Source organism: Euwallacea fornicatus, chromosome 20 (genome assembly GCF_040115645.1).
Source record: "Euwallacea fornicatus isolate EFF26 chromosome 20, ASM4011564v1, whole genome shotgun sequence".
NCBI lineage: Eukaryota > Metazoa > Arthropoda > Insecta > Coleoptera > Curculionidae > Euwallacea > Euwallacea fornicatus.
The window spans coordinates 1,552,970-1,577,680 of record NC_089560.1 but is presented as its reverse complement, the minus strand read 5'-3'; the positions used below and the strand labels follow the sequence as shown (position 1 = coordinate 1,577,680).

Sequence of the window (24,711 nt, the reverse complement as noted above, 5' to 3'; positions counted from 1 at the left end):
AACCATGCAACGTCAATACAATGTATTTTTAACATGCAACATTGGATTTCACGTGTTCAGATTTTATGGTGGGTTTATGCTAATCTATGATTTATGACTTAACATCGGACACTTAAGATTTATGAAGTTAAAGGTGAAGTTAATTAATTACATATTCAGTTCTGGTTTACGCTCACTATAAATTAATGATCTGGCATCTATGACTTATGAAAGTGGCCTTGAAGTTTGCAATTTTTTAACTTAAGATCTAAAACTTGATATGCAAAAATCAAATGCGTGAGGCCATTTATAATCGGGGTGATCCAAATTACAAAAATAAATATGCAAGATGAAGTGAGTGGAACATGATTGTCCGAATTATGGACAATAATAGTGGATAAATTATTTTATTCTCAATTGAACTCGAACAAGGTAAGGCTCATTTGCACAACATGGGGAAAAGGTGCAACTTTTAGTCCCACAAATATTTCGAGGCCGGACGCGAAGCGGAAAACATCGACCTCCGAGGGAGTAAACGGCACTTTTTGCCAGAAATGTGCATCTACCTTTTTTTTATTACCAACGTTTTTTTTTTCATAAGAGAGAAGCAGACATTTATTTATGATGTGTAGAGTAGAAAACTTTTTTCTTCCTCTCTAGGGAAGAAAATGTTTCCTGAAGAGAAAAATTTATATATATGTATATATATATATATATAATTTTTTTTTGAGTGATATTTTCTTTCGTCAAATGAGAAAGGAAAGTTCAACTGTATAGTGTAGGATTTTTGGCAGGTTGTTTTGGAACAATTGATTTATTCACGTAAATTTTAATAATGCCGAATGAATATTTACGAAGTTCCGCTACTTTAATTGAAGCAAAACAGGGGCCAACATGATATTAAAATTTTAACACATGAATTCTATGTTGTGCATGAAAAAGCGCACTGGTTATTGGGCTCCACAGGAGCTGCAACTATTACATACTGTCGAAAGTTGAAATTTAAATAATGTCAATTGCAGGTCATTTTTAAAATTGCTAATGTGGAGGATTTAACAATTGAGAAAAGAATATGATACGGTGCTTTCAGATTTAAGGGCTCGCAACGTAACAATAAATACATTCTGAAGATTTAAAAAAATCTCGTAAATTGTTCTGTCGGTATGTTTTACAATAAATATATTTTCGGCCTGCAGTGTCAATATCTTGGGTCTCGCCGGAGGTAGAACAGTTGCAAACTATGGAAATTTGGAATTTAAATTATGCCAATGGCGAATAGTTCTAGAAATGGCAAATTTGATGTGTTTTACCATTGAGAGCGCAACATGCTTTCAGATTTTCGGTCCTTTGGCCTTATAAATTTTAGGCCTTCTAAGGGTTAAAACGCCTATAAAGTTCGGACAATTCGTTATTTTTTGTAAAAAATTTATAAATTTCCTCAATATTTTTGTTGCTCCGAGAGTTACTGCGGTAAAAATCTATCGATATTCGGAGCTATAAATATTAATTCAACCATGCCCATTTACGCATTTTACAATAACTTGTAGGAACTAATTGGACGTTAAATCTTATTATATAATTTTGGAATCAGCAAGTACTCCATCCCGTGTAAATCAATAAACTAGAAATGATATCGTCATACATTCGGACCTGTGGCGTCCTATCTTGATCACTGCAAGAGATACAACAGTCATTAATTGCGGATATTTGGAATTTAAATTATATGAATTATGGACAGTTTTGGTAATAGGAAAATCATGCATTTAACAAATTGAATTTAACATTAGGACACGGTTTCCGATTTTTGCACTCTTAGCCCCATAATTTAAAACTCTTGCAAGAGCTGCGAAATACAAAAATAACGAAGCTAACGTATTTTACAACAGGCTTAAACAGTGTCTTCATATGTCCGGCCTGTGACTTCAACGTTCGAAGCCCTTAAAGCAGCTCGACGAGCGGCAAATGCTGATTTTTAGTTTTTTTTTTTATAATAGGAAAATTTGAATCGATTCTAGTTGCACAGATCGGTCCGCGATTTGCCGATAAGCACGATACCAAAGGTCCGAACTAACAAGACATTTTTTTAAATTCTTGTCGCCCAATTACCGCATCATATTCAAAACTGTCAGTAAAATCAGAATCCTCTCAGCCTAATGAAAATTTATCATCTGAGACAAAACACTTGAAATGATAAAGAGCAAAACAACGGGCTGTCGTAATGTTTTATTTAGCATTGGTTTTGTCAAAATGCGAGAGAGAGACGACTATTTCGAAGATTTATTGGGTCAGGTGTTTAACGTAATGAACGTTCTTAAAGACGCCGCCGTCTCTTTATGGAGTTCTGCCAGGCAGTCGTAATAAGGCAGACTTTTTGACTAATTGCCTTATAGCTATCATAGAAATTGCTGCGATTATCTGCTTTACAACTGCCGCAATTAATTTGTCAAAGTTTTAATTGATAACGCTATACTTACTAACTGCCAAGTATATTGTAGGCTTAGAGGTTAATTACAAGTACGAGGTATGTCTCATTTTTGAGACCTAGAGGGTTCCAACAATACAGCGTACTATAGTATATTGAAAACGAATATATATATATAATATCAAATTTATTAAAAGTACATAAGTTGAAAACATAATTTGCTTTTTGTGCTTTTCGTTGAAACCTGAAGCCATTTGAGATTTGAAAGCTTACACGAGATGAAATCCGTAAAAGCGACATTAGCAACAGAACGAACTGGAAAACAAAATGAAACAGTCATTAGAGAAGATAATTCGTAATCTATGTAATTTAGACGGGTTGTTTCGCTTATATGGAACCGGATTCGCGGAATATCCCTTTTATGCATGTTTAATAGTTTGAAAAAGGTCACTTTAATCCCTTTCTAAGTAACGAAAAAGGTAAACTCAATTTTATGTATAGAGCCTGTGTCTCATGCTTTTCAGATTTGTTTCGTAGGTCGGTAGCTTTTTGAAGATTATGCTTTCAGAACTATCAAGTTAAATGAGTTTACATAGAGAGATCAGAATTTCGAAGTGAACTTCGTCGCATTTATAAAGAGATATGGAAGTATTTGTACATAACTCCAAGGAATATGACAACCATTGCTTTTATCGTACAGAAAAATTTTATTTCTAATGTTGAATGCGCTTTTTTACCGTTTCGTCAGAGCTAACATAGCTTTTTTTTTATCCGAATACAGACTTTTTTAAACTAGCTTTTTTCCAAACCCAGGAGGCGTGTTTACCATATCTTCAGAGATTATGAGTGGTTTTATGCAGTTCAAAAAGATTTTATTTAAAAGTGTACATGTACGTTTTATAGTTTAGTAATAATCTCTAACGTTTGTTAGATTTCTGTTTCGGTATTTGGACGACGTTTTCACCATTTTGTCAGAGCAAGTATGTAATTCTGGTCGTTTAAAGGATTCTAGTATATATTTTGTGTGGCGACTTTGAGCGCAAATAGCAAAACTAACAAGGTAACGATTTTGAAATCGGTCGGTTAGTTTCTGTTGATATGAAGTTGAAGTGCCCTTGGTAATAGCAAAATTTGTACATTGGCAAAAGAGAGCAACATCGTCGGCATAAATGGACTTTTTATAGATGGTACAGGACGGGTTAGTTCGCGGCAGCAACAGTGTTGAAAGAAACGAGGGCGCCCTTTTCAAACAGACCCATATCCTTTGAATTTTTTTTATTCCGTAGAAGAAACGCTTCTAATCTTTTCCCCACAATTTAGCGATCGTCAGGTGCTAAATCTCATCATAGATCTTTGACCGCAGCGATAAAAGAAAGGAGATAAAAGATTACATGGAGAGACAATGTAAGGATCCAACCATCTTTTCTGCTATTGTCAGATGAAAAGTTATAATCGTGACATATTCGTATATTGTCATAAACTTCCAATACTTCCGCTATTCCACGGGACTTACAAATTGATTTCGAAACGACCTGTATAGCGGCAGTTTTTTCAAATTAGAACAAATGATGCCATAAAGTGAGTCCAGGCTTAGTTTAACCCATTTTTCACCGTCGATAAATTACACCTTGCAAACACGCCGTACCGGCAGCGGTATGTGCTAAATTCATTTAGACGACAATAAATTTGCTAAATTGCACTTTCCTTGCAATTTCATAAAACGATAGACCCATCGTAGAGGTTTTATATTAGGTGTTGTTAGCTTGGAATAGAAGTTTCGTGGTTTCACCTTGTATTGCCCTTTACGGCCACTGGCCTTTAGAGTTCGTAACACCAGAAAAAATGGCATGTGGACATCTGAGGTGAAATAATTTTCTTAGAATTCGTTTTCATACTAACACTTTGTCCGTTATCGGAGCAGAGCGTAAATAATTTGTCCAGATACGATGCGCACGTTTTTTCCAATAATCGTCCTCTCAATAATTTCTTGTCGTTGGTTAAATTGACACAAAGGATCCGTCTCTGGCTGAATAGAGCCACGCTCCATCGCCCAAGCAAATCTATTAGAAATCGTTAAATCCCATGTTCGGAGGAACGCCATTCAATTCGGGCGCTCGCAAAGGCCCACCAGACAACCTGTTATTGAATGCCCTGGGTTACTGATTGTCAAGAATTCGCGCAAAACGTCGCAAAATATCGTACAATAAAATATATTAAATCCCTTCGGCTTCTACAATAAAATTATTTGGCGCCGATGGATTGAAACGCAATTTTAAAGGTGCCATTTGACTGGGGCCACTTTATTTACCTGTCTCAAGAGCATTGTTATTGCGAAATACGGCAGATCTTAAAGAATATCATAGTATTCAAGAATAATGTGCATTCTAAGACATTTCAGCATTCATATCATACTTACACTTGCTTTGTTTAAATTAGTCCTTCAAAAAGTATTTGGTCTTTGCAGGTATCACCAGTTCAAATCGCACTTTAAGAATTGTGCAAGTGAGAAAAGAACCGCATAAGATTCAATATGTCTCCGAAAAAGACCAACAACGAATCGAGCGGAACCTGTCCGACCTGTGTTTCCACTTCAATGTTTAGATTAGTATCGATTTCGCTGCGAATATTACAGCAACAAGCATCGATGTAAAAAAACGAAAAAAATCTAAAACACAATAAAATTTCGCGTTAAAATCGGAAATCCTTAACTACTTTATCTAGGATGAAAAATTTATTTATTTTCCGATTTTATTTTAAAAGGTAAACGAGGCGTTCCGTTCAGTTCATCAATCGACCCCGCGTCTTAGCTCAGTCCTGGACCCATGAAAAGATCATAAACAAATACCAGTGAATTCAGGTCATCATATTCCCCAAAGACGTACCTAAATGTGAACATATAGAAATTGGTGAATGCTCTCAAACAATAATTATTCTAAGCGATGCATCGATCTATAAAGCAATGAGGGAAAGGAGTTTTCAAATATATACATATCCTTTCGAAGTCTCTAAGTGAAATGGAGTACAAAAACTTTGAAACTATGGAAAATTTGTGAGCATGAGAGACTGAAAAATTTACATAATGCCTGAGGCAACTCCCGTCTAATATTTTTGGGCTTTTTGGATCAAGTTTGGAAATCTGATATCAAACAATAGCTATATCGAAGGATCTATTAAGGGATCATTGAAATTAAAATTATCTGCGTTCAAGGTCTTATGAGACACGTTAAAATTCAAGACAGGACTAACGCAGGCATTGTGCTTTTATCAATCCTTTAACGTAGGTTAATGAATTTATATTCGTGTACGATTAACATGCCATAACAAATGTGTGCCCATAACCACCTTTTCAATAAGTTCAGAACTTAAAGAGGTATTGAAATGCGGTTTCTGGGGATTCTAAAGGTTGTAAGGGGGAACATTTTTGGGTACGGCAGTGTTAATATTACGCACAACCCTTGACCCGAGTCACCCCAACTTCAGATTATATTTAATGGCACCATACCTCGATATGTACTTCATATTAAAGGACATTTAAAATGTATTAATGAAAAATGATGTAAATGTATTTTGACGGAAAGAACTCGAAATTTGGTAAAGTTGTTTTCAAGAAATTAAAAAAAAAAACATTCTTTCACAGAATAAAGAATCTGGTCAAAACCCGGTTAGATTTGAATATTATAGTTTATGGGCTGACAAATAATTTCTTACTATTATTAAAGTGTTAGTTTATTAAAAATTATTTATTCTGTAGGAGAAAGAATAAAAATTATATGTATTAATTTATGGTATGAATAATAAGTCTCCTATGTAAACTGCGGCGGTAACGTTCTGACAAATATGTTTCGCGTTTTATATCATACAGCTATTGACAAAAATTAGAATGACTGGACCTGTAGCGAATGTAAAACGACGTGGTCACAGGGTGTTAAATGAAGTTGCTGAGATCGAAGTGCTAGGACACTGCAGCCAAGCCAACTACACCGCTGGGGATAGTGTTCCATGAAATCGAAATTTTAGTATATAGGTTGAGTGTACAAAATAACTGAAAATCATAAACCAGTGAAAGATTGGCAAGAGAGGTGCAATAGAATGGTCGGCACGATTTCCTAGTTTAACGTCGCTTGATTTTTTCCTTTGGGGGTACCTTGACTTTGTAGTTCATAAAACGGTTCCTCGGGATATTAATAATTTAAAAAATCGAATAAGTGTAGAATGTGGGAAGATTCCAACAGGAACTTTCGAAAGATTCTGAGAAAAGGTCGGAAGAAAGTTATATCTTTGTTTAGAAAATACCGGGGGAGTATTTTAACATTTAATGCATTAATTATTAAGTTTCTAATTATTTTTAGATTATTTCATATTTTTGACGAAAAGGGATTGAGTTTGATATTAAAACATTGAATTAGAAAGTTACAATTAGTTATTCATACATTTTTCGAAAAATACTTTATCAATTTACAATTATCTACATCAAAACAATGCGCTTTAAATGCCTTTTAATATGAGGCACATATCGATGTAGGGTATCATTTAAGATTCTGAAGGAGGGTGGCTGGGGGTGCGCGAGAGTGCGTAATATTAGCACTGTTGCTGCCAAAAATGTCGACTTTTCCAAACTTTGACACCCCCACAAACCGCATTTCATAATATTTTTTTGTTTTGATCTTAGAGGCATAGTAAGTTTTCAAATGAACACACTGTACGCACCGCGGTATATTTCGACCATAAAATTCGGGTTTTTAACGGTGGCGGCCGGTTTACTCACTATTACGCAGAATCACGTAGTGTGACCGCGTACCACCCCAATTCTTTTGGATCGCTCATCCCTGGTATTTTTTAATCCTTGATCTCCCCCCTATTTTTCAGATTTATTTGTAACGTTACAGAAAGCCTTGGATAAGTCGATGCTTTCTCCCAATTAATGTCAACTTATCTCCAAATGTATTGCTCCTAAAAAGTAATTTAAAGCTCAACAAAATGTTCATTACTGTTGACAAAGCAGTGACACATGCCATGCTAATAGAGTTTAACGGTAAATTTATTCTCCTTGGCTTGGTCAATATAAAGGACTGGCGATTGTTGAAATCTAATCCAAAATTATACCTTACGCATCCCGGCATCCAATACCGGTCTAATGAACGTGCCTGAACCATATTAGTGGCCTAAAATTTAACACTCTGCCGGCTTTTCCTGTGTAAAGCTCCTGATTAACTCAGCCCGAAATTATGTCATATTATGCATGTATAAACGATTATCAAATGACATTAGTGAACTGTACCGTATTATGTGGATTAGGAAGGACCTATTTTCGCGGCCATATTTACTGCGCCAGTTGTTTTCAAAAGGATTTTCTTATGGTTCTCCGTGAACTTAATTAGTTTTCTAGCTGATGTCTTTTCGTCATATTGTCTCACGTTAACGCGTCGGCATGCAAGGAATATATTTAATTAATATAGTTTCCCAATGGCGTGCTGCTTATAAAATTAAAGCAGTTATTTTCGAGACGTCATCTAAAGTAGAAACTCTTTGAAGAGAGCTTATAACTCTGGAGGTGGGAATTGTAGGAACGAACTAGCATTTGTCGCCACCATGGGAACGGGAACAGTCTTCTTAAACTTCCCAGGACTTAAATATAGCGAATAAGTGTTTCCTGTTTAAGTACACGCTCGCATAACTCTAAACAAGGTGACAAAGACTCATCAACTCCGAAATTAATTACGTCTTTCGCATTATAAGAAATTTCTCCTTTGAATTTTAGGTCGGCACATAGTGCCTCGAGACCTTCTTGATAATTACAAATAAAGACAGGTGTCTTAGTTGAGCCCTGCAAGGCATGTACGGAGACAATTCGCCTCACCACAGAGAAATTGTGCTGCATACGTACGTACGAAACCCCGTACAGGAAAAATACATAAATTAAGTAAAACAAACCCCAACTTGTGGACTTTTTCTGATGCTGAAAGCTCGGTGGTAACATTTTGGTCTTATGTGGAAAAAACGTGTTTAAAGGAGAGACTGTTCCGCCTACATTATCCCTCAATTTACGCCTTTTTTGCTGCTGGAAAAACAAGGAAAATCTGAATCACCCCTAAGCTTACCGACGACAACTCGACGTTGCCAGTTTTAGTATTATTCCACACTGGCATTTTCGGCAATTTTCGCATTCTCTAACCTTGGCCCAGATGTAGTCGTGTCACGCCTCCCTATCACTCACAAGTCTCATATTTGCAATTATTCTGTAAAAGTGTTATTATGGTCTTAATAAAATATGATGCATTCTAGACTTGGCACCAAAGGAGAATTCTAAGGTTAAGGAAATAAGCCGAGCAAACAAAATGCTCGAGCGGTCATAATGATAGAATATACTCGATTTGCATAATTCTTCATATACTGGACCGAAAACCATATGACCAGATTCCCACTGGAAAAGCTCGAGGGATCTCTGTGGAAGGGTTGCGCAAAAATTTGATTATTCTGTTGGATTTCGCAAGGCCGATTTGGAAATGATGATATATGCGTATGTTGCTTAGATTTGGTTAATGTTGTCCTGTGGAGGAATTTAAGGAATAATCAATTTAAAAAAATGTGCTGAATCGGGTAGAAATTGAGGAAAAGTGCGTGCAAAATGGGAATTCAATTTATTCGTGAAGGATAATACTTCTCAACACTATACAGGGTGCCCAACGAATATAGTCCTCTATGCATATCTTGGAAACTGTGACAAGGAAAATGTTGATATTTGGGTATTGAATTAGGGTAGAAGTAACCTATGGAATAAAAATATTTTCGTGAAAATGCCACTTCCGGTTATACCTGAAATCAATACCGACTAGCATATTTTTAATGGAACACCCTGTATATAATATATCAAATTTCACCTCTACGAAACAGTATAAATGTTGTTCACATATAACGTTCCATTCCTAAATTTTACGGTTTTTGAAATATTTAGAATCTACCAAAAAATATGACAGTTGCATCTGTTAATGTACAATTTGTATTTACAAATTGCATTTTCCATTATTTGGTCATCAACAATAGCCTTGATTCTTCTGCGAAATGTGGAAAGTTTTGAGATGTGTTTGTACAACGTTCAATTGCAAAATACTTAGCAATTTGCGAATTATTAGAAAATACATTAATGGCTGCAACTGTCATTTTTTGTTTGGAGAATTTTAAATATCTCAAAAGCCGTAAAATTTAGGTGTAGAATGTTATCGATGAAAAACGTTCATAATGTCCCGCACAATCGAAATTTGACATAAAACACAGGGTGATTCACTTGAAATATGCGAGTTGACAATCATTTGTGGTATAATCGGAAGTGATATTTGTATGAAAATATTTTTAATACATAGATTATCTCCACCTTAGTATGACACCCAACTTTCGATTTTTTTCTAGCCGTAAGTTTCGAGATACGTACGAAGGCCCATATTCGTGGGTCACCCTGTAGACTCACTTCACTAGTAAAATCCCTGGGCTATTAAAATCTCATTTACATAATTCAAAGATATGCAGAAGCGTTTTTGTTGGATAGGCTCGGGTGAAAATACGGTTACTTTAAAATGAAAAACCAGGCAGAAGGGTGTTGAGAGAGAAAGAGAGAGAGAGAGAGAGAGAGAGATTCAGAACAAGAGCTCTGAATTTCTGGATCAAAATCAGTCCAAAATGGGAACTTGAAAGATATATAGGTAAAGTTGACGAAGAGGATTTGGAAGACCTTAAAAGTTACCGGAAGCGTTCAGCAAATTGGCTGAGAAAAGAAAAATAATTGGTTCTATGGTTCCTAAAATTCTGTTCTATGGCACATGCCAACATCGACCATGCACCACAAGGAAAAATGGGAAGTTGTTGTTTTTCGAAATCCTATCGTAGATGTTCATCGATGTTTATTTTTTTACTAGATACGGGATACAATTCCAATGTTAGTCGAAACTGCCTCATTGTCGTCTTACGTTGATGTTCCAACGAAAATTGCAATTGAGAGCTTGGGACCAAAATTCAGAAACAAGAATTTGCAGGTGAACGGTTGATACGCATGCCAGCGGTCACCCTAAGTCTTATTCAGCCCAGTCGCTCTAGAGCTCATATACAACCGAGGAGTTTCGTAAAGGGATCCGATGAAAGGCCCTCTTCGGATGTGAGATTCAGTAGCAACATTCAATGTCTCCATTTTAGCTCACATTATATCTGGACAAATACACGTCCGTTGTATCACCGTTCACGTGACAATTATTTCCTTTTCGAAGGTCCATCTGATACATAATTTTTTATTTTATTTTAAATTCGAATTTATTTTTAACTTGCGGCCAAGGAAGTTCTATTGATCTGAGCGAAAAAGAATATTATTTGCATAATAGTTTTCGAATATTTCAATTGGCCGTTGTTACGGATACCTGCGAAATTTTTGTGGAAACTGATATTTGCCGCAGCGCAAATGAAAAAATTTCAACAATAGTAAATTTCAACAATTTTAAATGTTATTCGATGGCACGAATTTAGTAGGTTGAAACACGCATATATTTTATGCCGGCCACAAAAGTTCGGTCATATTTTCAACAGCCCTTTTGAATACTAATTTCATGTTTTCGGTCTATTGGTTTTGGTCAGTGAATACAAATACATAGCAAAAACCACTTTAATTATGACTGGCGACCGTTCGTTTCACATCTAAATTCCGATTTCGCAATTTACTTTTATTGAAATGTGATTTCAGTTGGAAAAAATTACTGTTTACTGCGTCGCAATATATGCGAATGGTTATGAATGGCAACTCATTACTTCTAATTAAGTGCTTCCAAGATTTTATTTTGTTAGATGCAAGCAACTTCGAAAATACACGAAACCGTAAATTGCAAGACAAGTTTAACTTCGTTTCACCCAACTTTTCCCCATTACGTATACGTTGCGTTGTTTGCAGTAATATTTTAGGCAAATTATAAAGTTGCCTGGGGATTTGTAATTTTCACAATACAACCTCACCTGAAAGCTTCAGCTCTGGGCCAGACCCTTATAAAATATATTCGCTGTTACCGGGAAAGGTATTTAACTTGACAGAGATAGCAATTTGAGAGTTTTCATATTGGTTGGGACAGACAAGTCACTTTCGTGTTCAGTCTGGGGATATTGTGGCTAAGTTTGAAACTAATTTTATTTATCACGAATATAAGAGATGTGTTATTGCGAGAAAGACGTTTTGGTACCCATTCTCAATCTAAAAATAGAGGTATCTGCATGGAGGCGCTTATAAGGAGGCGGCAGAAGACCTTCGTTTTCGCTGAAAAAAATGCGCCAGCATTCCTTCCAACGGTGTTAGTTGAATGCGTCAGAGCTAAACTTATTTGTAAGCCCCGTTGCACAACTAACTTTCACCAAATTAAAATTAATTTCGAAATAAATGTTTAACTTCTGTCCAAGTGCGGGATAATTTGTGAAAATGTGTTAAACTTTTGGATTTATCAGTTTCACACAATCGACTTTTTGGTTGTATATTTGTATTTATTATATTATACAGTGGACGCTCGGCTATATGGACGCTTCATTATATGAACTATCCGCAACAGTGAACATTTAAATTAAATCATATCAGGTTTTCGCCGGCAAACAGCTTTGATTTCGATTACGTTAACAGAGGGGCCAGCTGCAGTATGCACGTGCACGTTGGTAGACTGTAAGACGGGACGTCCCGAAATATCCGGGATTTAAACACGACTTACGATCTTCTTGAAAATGCCTCTTGAATGGCGGTTTCGATTCTGTGGTTAATAAAGTGTGGACGATGTAGAATGGGACACTCTTCTAGGAGAGAATATGAAAAAATGCATAAGCCAAACTGGAAGGCCGACTCAAGCAACCGGACCCCTATAGAACCAAGCCCACATGCAGGTAAGAATGAATTCACTTAAGTTGGTTTCTACAAAGATTCACATACGCTGTCGGCAAAAAGTGGAGAAACCATTCAAAGTGAACAAAAACTCTGGAAAAAACCGAGTTGAAGGCTTAATCGACCTGTATGCAAAGTTGATTTCAACATGCAAACAATGTTCCTGTAAGTGAATATTTATTTTGGCCCTTTTTTGCTAAGGGAAAATTAATTGATAAATTCGGTACGGCAAAAACTAGAGAAACTTTTTTGTTAGTGCAATTTGTTCGAACAATTTTTCGCAATTTTTGTGCGCAGTAGGGCTGAAAATGCCGCGGGGCGATGCTTCATCTGGAGACATTAAATCGAAAATTAAAGAAAAATTCAATAATGGCGAAGAGCAGGCTTCGATTGCTCGACGGCTTAATTTCAATCGATGTGTGATAACCAAAAATTACTTCATATTTTAAACGTTGTGGCAGAGTGAAAAGCCCCAGGAAAATTGGAAAGCGCAAAAAACAATCCCCGCCGAAGAGCAAGTAATGAAAAGATTCGTTGCAGCAAATCCATTTGCATCTTCCGCCACGGTGGAGGAAGAATTCCAAGAATATCGCTTTCGTTTCGCAGTATTCGCTATCGCTTGAGCAGGATGGGGCTCCATGGGAGGCCTCCAGGAAAACTTCCGTTTATTTCCGTCGAAAATCGAGCCGCCAGACTTAAATTTGCAAAAGACCATCTTGACTGGAGCATCCCTAAATAGAGGACTGTGTTATTCTCAGACGTAAGCAAGTTCAACTTGTTCGGATGAGATGGAGTGAAGTGGATGAGGCGGCCAAAACAGTGTACGTCAGACCCTAAATACACATTACCCACAATAAAACACGGCGGAGGAAATGTTATGGAGTGGGGATGTTTTTCGGGTTTTCGTGAGTGTGGTGTTGGCCCCTTAATTAGAATACAAGAAAAGATCGATCGACTTCACTATCTGGATATGTTGCAGAATCAAATGCATCAATTTACGACGGAAAATGTGCCTTTGCGCTGGTCATTTCAACGCGATGGCGATCTGGAGCATACCGCTGAGGTCGTTAAACGTTGCACTGCAGAAAACAGGATTTGCGTTGTGAAATGGCCGGCGCCGCGTCACTATTTGAGCCCCATGGAGAATCTCTGGAGTCGGTTGGATAGAGAGTTCCGCCAACGACACCCAGGAAAATTTAAAAATCAAGACGAACTTTCCTTTGTATTGAAAGAAGCTTGGATTTCTATGACTCCCGAGTGCGTTGACAACCTGATCAAGTCAACGAGGTCCAGACGAATTTACGTGATTAAAAATAAAGGATACACAACTACATAGACACTAGTTATTGTGAATATAAATAGGTTATTAATAAGTCTCTACATTTGCCGCACAAAATGTATCAGCGATTTCTCTCTTGGCACAAAAAATCAAAAACAAGCATTCGCATACGGGAATATTGCATATAAGTTGACATAATAACTTGACACAGGACCATTAAGACTTCAAATCGTTTTTCGCAGAGCTACTGAGAACTTTGAACTCTTTTTCCACTTCTGCCGATAATGTAAATTAAACGGCCTTAAAATATTTTACAAGTTAATCCAACCTGTATATTTAGTGTTTCGTATCGTTTTTAATGGAAGTGAAAGTTTAATTAAAGTTGAAATTATTCAAATAGAAGGCATAACCAGCGATTATAGTTGCGTTCGAAATTTGCTTCAAGCAGTTCTCAAAATCCTCAGAGCTCATAGGAAATGTGAAGAACTCCCAGACCAGAGGTATAAGGCAAATTTCGGGTGTACCGAGCAATCAAGTGCATTCAAACCCGAAACTACTTCGCCTTAACGTCAGCAGCAAAACAAAAGACAATTATTACACCAAGGTGCTGGAAATTGCTTCATTACATCTAACCGCAACGACGTCATAGGAATATGGTTTATCACGTGCATTAGAGTGAAGTGTGGAGGTGTCACGAGCAGAAATTCTCGGTTGTTGCGCCGCTTGACATCGCCGTCGTTTTGAGAAACGTATAATGGATGATTGTGTGTGTGTCCCGCACTTGGGACTGATTTAGATTAGAAGAGTTTCGGAACATGACGGCCGGGAATTGCACGTCATCCCGTTTATTGAACATTCGCCTGACCTATCGAACTAAAAGCATATTAAAGGGCATCCCGAAATAGTTTCGTTTGGTTTAACCCCCTAATTCTCTTTTGAATGCCTGAAGCCATTTTATTGCAATACTTCAGTGAAGAACGTGACATTACCAGGACAAAGCTGCATGTTTTGTCCGGGCAAAGCGAGCGTGGCCATTAGCTCGATTTTAGGGCAAAGGGATTAGTTTGCCAAACGTATTTAGTTGCACAACCAACTTTCTTGTAGTTTGTTATGCGTTTAATGGATATTATTGTTTAGCGATTCGAATTACACGAGTGGATATTTCGATTCCTATGTCGATAAAAATGCTTCGATTTACCACCAAAAGCCGGACTAGTCGGTCGGCCAATGAAATACAAATGTAAAGTGGACTTTTAAATAGGGCACAGTGTACTACAAGGACAATTCGACTCGGGACAGTAAATTTTATTGGGACTATAAAATTTGCCCCGGACACGGTTTCAATAGCTCTCTAGCTAGCCAATAGTGATGGCATTCGATTTAGGGCTTCCATATTTAAATTAAGTAATCTGTGCATGGGCGTGGACAAACAAAAATCCTATTTTATCTTGAAACTCAATAAATAAATACACATTTTCAAAACAAAATGAAAGTGATATTTGAATAGAAATTAATTCAGTGTCATCCAGCCGTGTCTGTAAATAAAAGGTTGGTACGCCTATGTATTAGCAATTTTTAATCGCTGTCTGAAAAGGGAAATTTATGAAAAGAATACATTGACGTTGAGTGCCAAAGTGTAAAAATTCCCATATATAGAACTTTCATAAAACAATCAATTTTTCTTTCACATTCGTTGTAAGCAGAGTGTAATAATTATTGTGCAACTATTCCGCATCAATATTGCAAACAAAAAAATTGTCCTTTTGTGAGCACAAAACCAGGAGTTGTTCAACTGTTGATTCCACTGAATGAGGTTAATTATGCCGTCACGTCTAACCCTTAAGTTCGGCCGCACACCAAAGACACATTTACCCATGTGTGCTTGTATTCATGTGTCCATTCGATTGTACTGTTTTTTTTCAATTGCACAATTCGACCACCACAAACGTTTTGCCACATTTGTAAATATTCTTTGATGTACGAGCGATCTATGTAACTTCAATTTCAGTTGTGCAGCCCTTCAAACGGTTTTTTTTTATAAAACTGTTACGTTTGCAGAATGGGGTTAATCAGATCACAATATCGTAGCAGAACCAGGGCCTATTTATATGTTCTCTATTATAACTGAACCCGAGACAGAACTCGAATCGATGTTTTAAAATAATTAATGCCCTTATTCAAAGCTTCATACATTTCCAGAGAACGTCAAGGGACAATGGTTCGTGTTTGATATGCTGTGACTAAAAATAATTGCATATATTTTAGGTCTTTCTCTGTTATTGCGACATTACTCTGAGCATCAAGAACCTCCCTTTATCAAAAGTTAGAGAAGGAAAGTTTTACTCCAGCTGGTTTTTGACGTTCCTGGCGGCATTCTATTTATTCGCATAATTTTCTTTTTTTGCAAAACGGAACGTTGCAACGAAAATAAGATGCACACCTTCGAAGGAACAGACTTACGTCCGGCCTCAACTTATTTACGGGAGTAAAAGTGGCACTTTTCTTCTTTTGTCGTGCAAACAGTCCCTGCCATTCCGAATATCCCAATCGAAACAGCCGTATCAGCATTTGAGGAAAACGGTTACACGAACCAAAAAATTTGAAAAATTCCATTTTTTTGATTCGGGTACTATTTTTAAACTGTTTGTGTCTGCCGTGCCGAAAAGTTGGAATTTTTCGAATTCTTCATAAATCAATAAAATAAAAGGGTACGAGTATTGATGTCATGGACAAATGGATCAAATTGTTTTTGGATGCAATATGAAACTTGTGAAGTAACGCAGCCTAATATCGAACATATGCACATACTTTTTGCATCTCGACATTTCATTCCCGAGTTGTTTTCCACAAAGTGCAAATTTTTAATTAAATGCCGCTTTGATTTGCGTATTTGTCCGTGTATAATTCACATTTTTTCCCCAAATTTCCTCTACCATGTACGAATTATTATTACAATGTAATATTAAAAAGGGTGTCACAATAAGAATGCAAGATTTGAATTTTAAATAGTACACCGGCTTCCGCAGCAAACTACTGAAATCTCCATTGAGTGAGAATATAGACATTTAGGAATTAAACACGAAATAACGCATACCATAAAGACCGACGCGGCTTCGGTGGTATAAACGTACTATTTCAACAAAATTTTGAACAATTGTTTTGTATAAATGTGGCGGTAAATGCTCGATACAGCATTCCATTTCGGTCTTTAATGCTTGGGCGGTCTTGAATTTGCTGGCGAAAATATAGTATTTAAAAAAAACCCCACAGAAAAAAGTCAAGAGGTGTTAAGTCGCATGATCGTGGCGGCCAATTCTTGTCGCCGCGACGGGAGATGACCCCATCAATGCCTTTCAATGATAGGAGATCTCTCTTCGCTCTGCGTGGTCTGTAAGCAAAGGTTGGCGAGCCAGTTGGATTTTGTAAGGATGGAGAGGTGATTTTTTCGTGCGGACACGATGGAGAGTGGCTGCTGAAACGTTCAATTCTTGTGGACGTCGACGCGTTGAGAGGTCCCCGTAAACTTCTCTGCACTCCGGGGAAGGTCCGGGATATTTAGTCTTCTGCACCTACGAGGTCGTTTTGTGTTTCTCGCATCAATGACTGAACCGGTATTTTAAAATTTAAAGATGGTTCTTTTTATAATTGATGAGGCAAGAGCGCCGTTCCTACCGAAAATTGGACGCACTTTATGAATTGTCCCAACCAAGCTTTCATCATTTTGATAGTAAAATTTAACGATCGCGCTGCACCGTATATCGCTCCGTGTTTACCAACTCCCATCTGTCTTCTTTCGGGCTGGCACGCGTTTTTAACCGTTTATTAAGAGTTCACAGCCAAAACGACGCACAATTCAAATCTTGCCAAATTTTACCGTAACACCCTTCACAGGAAACGGAAAGTGAACTTACCGGCATAGTCTGACTACCATGCAGACTATTGATTGCTGCTTGTGCTTCTTGATGCGAACTGTATTTCACAAAAGCACAACCTAAAACAAAAGCAAGAAATTTACCACTGAAAAATCTCAGACCTGAAAGCAAAAACAGTTTTCAACTTTAATTTGCCAGATCCTCAGTCATCTCTTCCCACCAATACGAAATTCCCTCTTTATAATTTCGTATGAAACGGCAATTTTGCTGCGAAAAATAAAATACCCCAAAGCCTGAAAGGAATTACGGTTTCCATCTTCTGATGCTTGAGGTGTCATAAATGTTTTGTTTTTATTTGTCAGGTGATAGACGGCTTTACCAGTCACCTGGATATTAGACCTTTCTTTTTAAGAGCAGCATAATTTTTTATATTTTCATTTATTTTTTATACATTCCACTTCCTCAGGAGGTAAACCACGGGGAATGACTTCGCATTTTTAAAAACAATATCGTTTTTTACGAGACTGCTTCGCCTCTTGATACCAGATGTGGCGTGTCCCTAAAAGGGCTTTTATTAAAAGCGGGGCAAAGCAAAGGCAATATTTAGTGTCGTTGCTGCAAGTTCCCATTTTAATTACCAATAAAATATTAAGTAGAATATCTCAGTAGTTAAATCGAGACCGAAAGATCGGAACAGCCAATTAGCAAGCAATAGATCCGGTGCGTTTCCTGCAAAAGTTGAAATACGCACGGAATTATTGATAAACCATATTAAAGAGGTCGTAGCCCCTATAAACGTTGTTATTGAAAAGGGCAGACGAATTTTATGAGTCTTATTTTAGTGGTGCTGCGATACACAATGCCTTATCACGCCTCAATCTTTGCAGAATTGCTCTAAGAGGGCATTTATACTTTCATCCAAATCTAATACCATTTACTTGGGGTGGCGTTTCGTTGTTGGTAATTTTCTGGATAATTTTGTCCAGAAATCAAAAACGTGTATCAATTCACGGAGCTGGCGCACCAGAAAGGATATCAAATTAGCATTTGAAGGTTTGCTTTTTCGCTCTCAATTGCGAGAGGAGCGCGTTAAAATTGATTCCTCTGTCGTGTTGATAAATTCGAAATGCATTAAGTGGAAAAATCGTCATAAAACATTTACTCAAAGTGCGGAGTAGAGCTCACGCATCCCCATGTGAGGGATTCCACAAATCGATGGGCATTAATAACTTTGAACTTTCGAGATTAAACCCGTTCCCGCGACGTTCCGCCATGTAGAAATTAACAGTTCTGAGTGTGGCTAACTTTTTACTTCTAGACCCATTCTCTGAGGTCTTTTATACCCAACCCATAAATTAGCTTTAAACCAACAAAACCAGCATTAACCGTGCCCTATTTCCGATATTAGGTCGGTGAAAAAATCTAATATAAGCCATAACTTCGGTTTAATCGGATTAGCGGAGACGCACTAAAGATTAAATGAAATCCTCTTTTCTTTTTAATATCGGATCCTAAAAATATTATGGCATTCTTAGGGCTAAAGAGTGGGGCACTGAGTTAAAGGTTGAGAAAAATAATAATTAATTAATTCTCCTTGATATAGATGGCGGGATTATCGACAGCTTCGAGGCAATTTAGGGTGTTTCTTCGAAGAGTAATTTAAAGGGACGCTCTTTAATTTTTGTCCCTTGCTACATACAAGGGGCGTAATTTTAATCACGTATAGCTTGAATGATTTCGAACCGAAAAACCAGCGTCTTACCTAAATTTATATGACGATTTATTTCATTTATACCACTTAACATTTCATCCGTGAACGAACAATTTCTGACGGTTGAGATCGTTACAGCCTCAAGGGATTGTAGTTAATTTAGGCCCATAAAACATAGCTGAGGCTCTGGTGTAAGTTTCGATGGACGCCAATGGTTTGAAACCCCTTTCTTGGCACCCCCAGTTTGAGAGAGAAGCGACTGACTACCCCGCCTAAAGCCACGATGTTGTTAGCGCATTCCAAAATGCAAATTAGGCGTTTTCGAGGGTTGGTTATATTAAATTTTTGGTCTGTGCTAGTCTCTCCGGCAAAACCCAAAATTATTTATTTAAATGTCGTTCTTCCCCATGTTCGTTAAAAAACATGAAGATTTAACGCCCATTTTATGAGGATTACACGTACGTGTAATACTCACCTCTTGAGAGAAGACGTTAAGACAGTTTTAGGAATTTATATTACGGCAGACTGAATTTGTAATTTTATTGCCTGATAACTTTTTTTTTTTTTTGAGACAGGATCTAGGGTTTCATAAAGTGAAAAATCCGGCGGCAATAATCAAAGAAGAAATATTTTATTAAAAAATAACATTAAGAAGCTCTCAGATTGGGTTTTAATTAAGAAGGCTCGTCCAAACAAACTTCTCCTTTCTGCATTTTTATTTCATTCTCCGTCTTTATAAATGAAAAATGGCTCGCATTCCTTCAGTCATAACTTTTATTGATGAAAATTCCTCAAACACATTCCGCAGGCAGCAATAAAACCCAAGGATTCTGTTACTTTAATTAGGCGCATTCTAATAAATTAAACTGAGCTTTGTTATTAAAAATTACTAAGAAGATACTATTTGTTATTTGTTTCGATGCTGATTTTTTGCAATTTATCGCACGTTAACGTTTCGCTTCATAAACACAATCATTTTCGAAATAGTGGCTTACGGTAAGCCGAAGTGAGCTCAGATGTAAGCAAAATAAGAGCGTGTATTAACGGGAATATTATAATGCTTTTTTGAGTTGATATAACCAACTTAATTTAATAATCAAGTCCCTTTAATTTATTAATTTGGTAAGAATATGGAAAAATGGATTCTGCAATGTTGGATGAACTGATTGGGAGGTGCACGGGAGTACCACCTATCCGCATCGCCAAGGTGGAAATTGGCTTAGTGCTCTGGAATAGCTTTGAGGAAAAAAGCGTCTTTGGTAAAACTTTTGTCATTAAAGCCAAACTCAGTGGATTTAGATGTGTCTACCATTAAAGATTTGATTGCTTACAATTCAAGGAGTTCATCATCATTAAAAGTCCGTTTCGGAATTTTTTCCTTTTCCCCTCCGTTTAAGTCCTATCTTCACAAATTTTACTTGCCCGTTGGAAAAGAGGCTTGTCGAACTCTGGTATTCACAGATAATTGACGGTAAAACGTGGGAACACGACTTATATTTGGAGAGTTTTAGCCGGTGGATCGTCCTCTTTCTTTAATTATTAGCATTCGGATGTAATAAATTATCTAGTTTCATCGAAGTGTTGATAGAATTTTTGCAAACATTTCAAGAGCGTTGAAATAGAAACGAAAGAGGATATTGATCAACCCCATGATACGTGTTTCCACTTACTGGTTCCATTAGGCGTGTGTGTGCATAAAGTAGGCACCCATAAGTGGACAGGATGGGAAAAAATACAAGAAAATAGATTCCCATTTCTTTAGTTCCATTTGAACGGCGATGAAATTTTGTGCAGGAGTCTCCTAATATTGATTTGAATAGTTTGAATCTGCAGACGTGAATTGAACGATAGATTAGTATATGAAAATACGACTATCCATACCAAAGGGCCGAAATCTGGAATCTAAAATCCTCTCGAAGAGGCATCTGGGAATACTGCTTAGCTGTATTCAACAGTGAGTGAGTTCGGAGCCATACCCGAGAGAAAATTTTATATTTTGATTGTCATTGCCGGTGCTTCTATCGAATTTTTTTACTCGGATATGAGCATCTCAATAAAACACAATACAAAACCGACGATTGTTGTGTGTCAAAAATACCGTATTTGAATATAATCTTATCTTAAAGCCAAACTCACTGAACACGCATTGGGCGTTCCTTTCAGGATATCATCTTGCCCTCCATTTTACGTGCCCTTTGCAACAGACTTCTTAGGTTCTGCGAACCGAAACTGGAGACTAATATGGGTAGTCAGACCTGGGAATTCAAAGAGAAAAGTTGTAAGCCACGTGAGAATAGGCCTAATTGACGTGGAACTGTAAATTAAGTCGTGTTCCCACGTGTGAGTCTCACCACTTTTGCTACGATCTACGAGATTTTGGGGTCGTCACGCGTGATCAGGTATAGGCGCATGGAGATGCCACTTATCAGAATGGCACGTGTGAAACTAGCTCATGGTGTGGATAAAATGTTAAACTTCAGCAGAATCTAAACGCGCCTGTCATTCATCACGGCGCGTAGGTTTTTTCGGTTATGCACTTCCTCCCTTTTTCGTTGGAAAGCAATGGAAAGAATTGCCCCGTTATTCATATCGATGTTTTTGAGAATACATATTTTGATTTGGCGGTGACCAACCCAGCATCATTTACGAACATGTAGTGGGAAACCCCTCGCGGGAGTAATTGTATTAAAATATTTCCTTTGAAAAAAGAGGGAAAAGAGGAGAACACAAAATTGCGCAACAGGTAAGTAATTTTTCACGAGATAATCTGAATATTTCTTTTCCGCTCGGCAAGGAAACGCAATAAATAGTTATTTATATTTGTGACAAAAATGAGTTTTCAAAGTGGTAGCGGCATGCAATTATGTTCGTGCTTTATCTCGACGACCCGAAAAATTCCTGTAGATCTGAATTAATCTTGACAGAAATAGAGTAGCTTTGCATTCGAATTTTCTCCGAGGAATTGCGAGGAGAATATGCTCATTTCTCCTGTAATGGAAAACAAATTTTGAACGACAGACGGAGTGGATTTTCACATTTCTTTTATTAGGAACTTTATGAATTCACTTAATTTGGGATGCCTGAAATCTGTCTAGTACTTCTCGGGAGATATCGGAATAAAAATGATGTCGATTTGCATTCCGAGCAGCGCCTTTGTCTGAGTGATACGGCACGATACAGTAACTGTAAGGCTTTCCATTCTAGGCAAGTGAATAATCAAATTTATTTAATAAAGAAATAGAGTTCTGTGAAAGCTCTCCGAGGCTAATTTCTTACTTTCAGCTTAGAGAAATGGCGTCCCTGTTAAATGGAAAACATAAAAAACGCTCCTGCTGAAAGGCAAATCTGTGACTGACGAGCTGCGGTAGTTCATTCCTGCAAAAGGCAAAAACAGCAGGCGTGAAGTTTCCCTTTGTGACGTTATTTACCGGAAAAACAACTTCACTGGCTATTAAGTTCGCGAAAAGGGCGTTTTCTTTGAGATAAGCTCCGAGAGGTTTTTCCTTTGCAAAAGTAAAAGTGCATACTTAATGCCGGAAAATAGGCATGCTTTTAGAGCAATATCAAAACCAACGTTTCGCGTTATTTCATTTGGAGAAATCTTAAGTGCAGGGAAATCTTGTATCGCAGACCAAAAGCAAGAATTGGCTGTCTCGCAAAGTTTCAAGCATTGAGTCATGGCCCACGGGCACCTCCAAAAGGTCCCTTTCATTTTCTCGCTTTCTTATTCCTTCTCTTTAAGTATTCAAATAAATTGTCCAAAGGGCATAATCAGGGCTCGTCAGGGAAAATACTGCATCGCAAAATATCAGGTGAATGTCGAAATTAGTAGCGGAGTTTAATGAAAATCCAAAGCCAATTACAGAGCTTCAGACCTTTCGCGAAATTCGCTAAGGCAATTAATGAAAAGCTAATTAAATTTTTAACTCGGACCCGCCTCGGCGAAAATTTAAAGAGCCTTTTATAGCTTCTACTCCAAATAAACAGTTAACTTATTTAAATGTCTGTCATGGAAATCCGTATTTTATGAACTTTTCAATTTACGTATTAGCTAGCTTAATTTCTTTTTAATCACACTTCAATTCACACTCAGGTAGTTAATTTACTATTGAGTACACGAATTGCCAAACCTGTATTATTGCATCGCGGAGAGTTTTAGCATCCAAATCGCAGGTCCTCCCTATTTATCAGGACCTTAAAGGCAATCGGAACTGGCCTCCATGATCATAAAGGATCTCGCAAACCGACCAACAATACGTCCCATTAATTAGGTTTTTTTTTTTTAATGATACTTTTATAAAATATGAACCATCAGGATTTTAACTTTAATGACATTTACTCCTAATGGACTGCAACAAAGTTTCCTTGTATCAATAAACTGCCATAAACTTATTTACGACATAGCTGCTATTAGCTTGTCGGTATTCAAAAGTTTCTCGGAAAAAAACTCGTCTCCGACGGCAGCAGAAAAGTAATTAAAAACGGCAACGAGAGATTCTAATTAAAACTTTATGGAAGTTATTGTCAATTTTATGATATCGAGGCGAAGTTTGAGCTTTATATCAAGAAAAAGTCCCTCCGTGTAATCTTAATAAGTGTCTCTGAATACACCTTTACGCTCTACTTGGGACCCTCATTTTTTATTAACTCATTTGTCAATTTAATATCTCCTTTGATACGATTTTCATTTTATTACTTTTCAGGCACGTTTGCTGGCGCGCAAAACGATTTCGCGTCCTTCGTATACAACAGCTCGATTTCTCGGCCTATAACGAACCAGCGCTATTTGGTGACAATTAAAGCAGTCGAAAGAGATAAAAATAAAATGTTTCAATTAACAAGCATTTAGCAATTAAAACGAACAAATCTGGCGAAGTTTTATGAAAAACATTCGACTATTCCATTATTTCCCCACGAAAACGGTTGAGAGCGGCCGGACTCTTTTGTACCAGACCACGTGTATGTATTAGCAGACGAAAACAAAATAAAGCCCAAGGAAAAATGTAATTGGCTACGCTAAAATGTGTTTTCTTTGTATAATCTACCTTTGTGGATCGTAGTCCGGAAAAGATAAAGCCTGGCTGAATCTCTAACAGAGTCAAGCTTTAATTAATATTTTCCCCAAAATATGTGGAAACTCTGTTGCACACATTCTGAGAACCGCTCAGACGAAAACAACAGATAATTTGGACTTTTTTGTGAAAGTTAATTAGGAAAATTCGCATTTGCTGCCTTTCAATGAAGGTAAATTTTTGAAATCAAAATTTCATTCAAATTCTTCTCGTTCTTAAGTTTAATAATTCGAAATTGTGACATCTGCATAATGGTAACAGTGGTACCTATCCTGGGAATCCTACGGAATTAAGTCGAAAAGGCCGAGAGAAAAGTAGAAGTTCATCTGGAGAGGAGACCGGCACATTGAGAATCGGAAATGTTAATTTCGAAGAAGTGACGGGCTGTGGCATCTCAGAAAGCCCAAATTCTAAAACGAGCCAAAAAGCAAGTGATCGAGAAGATGCAGACTAATGACGCCTACCAATTAGGTGTGATGATTTTTTATCG

The 24,711-nt window shown here is 37.2% G+C and overlaps 1 protein-coding gene across 24 annotated transcripts in view; it reads right to left on the bottom strand.

Moving 5' to 3' along the window:
• bru3 (bruno 3) overlaps nucleotides 1–24,711 on the bottom strand; it is a 457,921-nt gene that overhangs the window by 26,260 nt on the left and 406,950 nt on the right. For all 24 annotated transcript variants that reach the window (XM_066294016.1, XM_066294020.1, XM_066294017.1 and 21 more), the window contains one exon: nucleotides 17,478–17,557. In XM_066294016.1, the coding sequence (XP_066150113.1) occupies nucleotides 17,478–17,557 (80 nt within the window). The remainder of the gene's footprint in view (nucleotides 1–17,477; nucleotides 17,558–24,711) is intronic.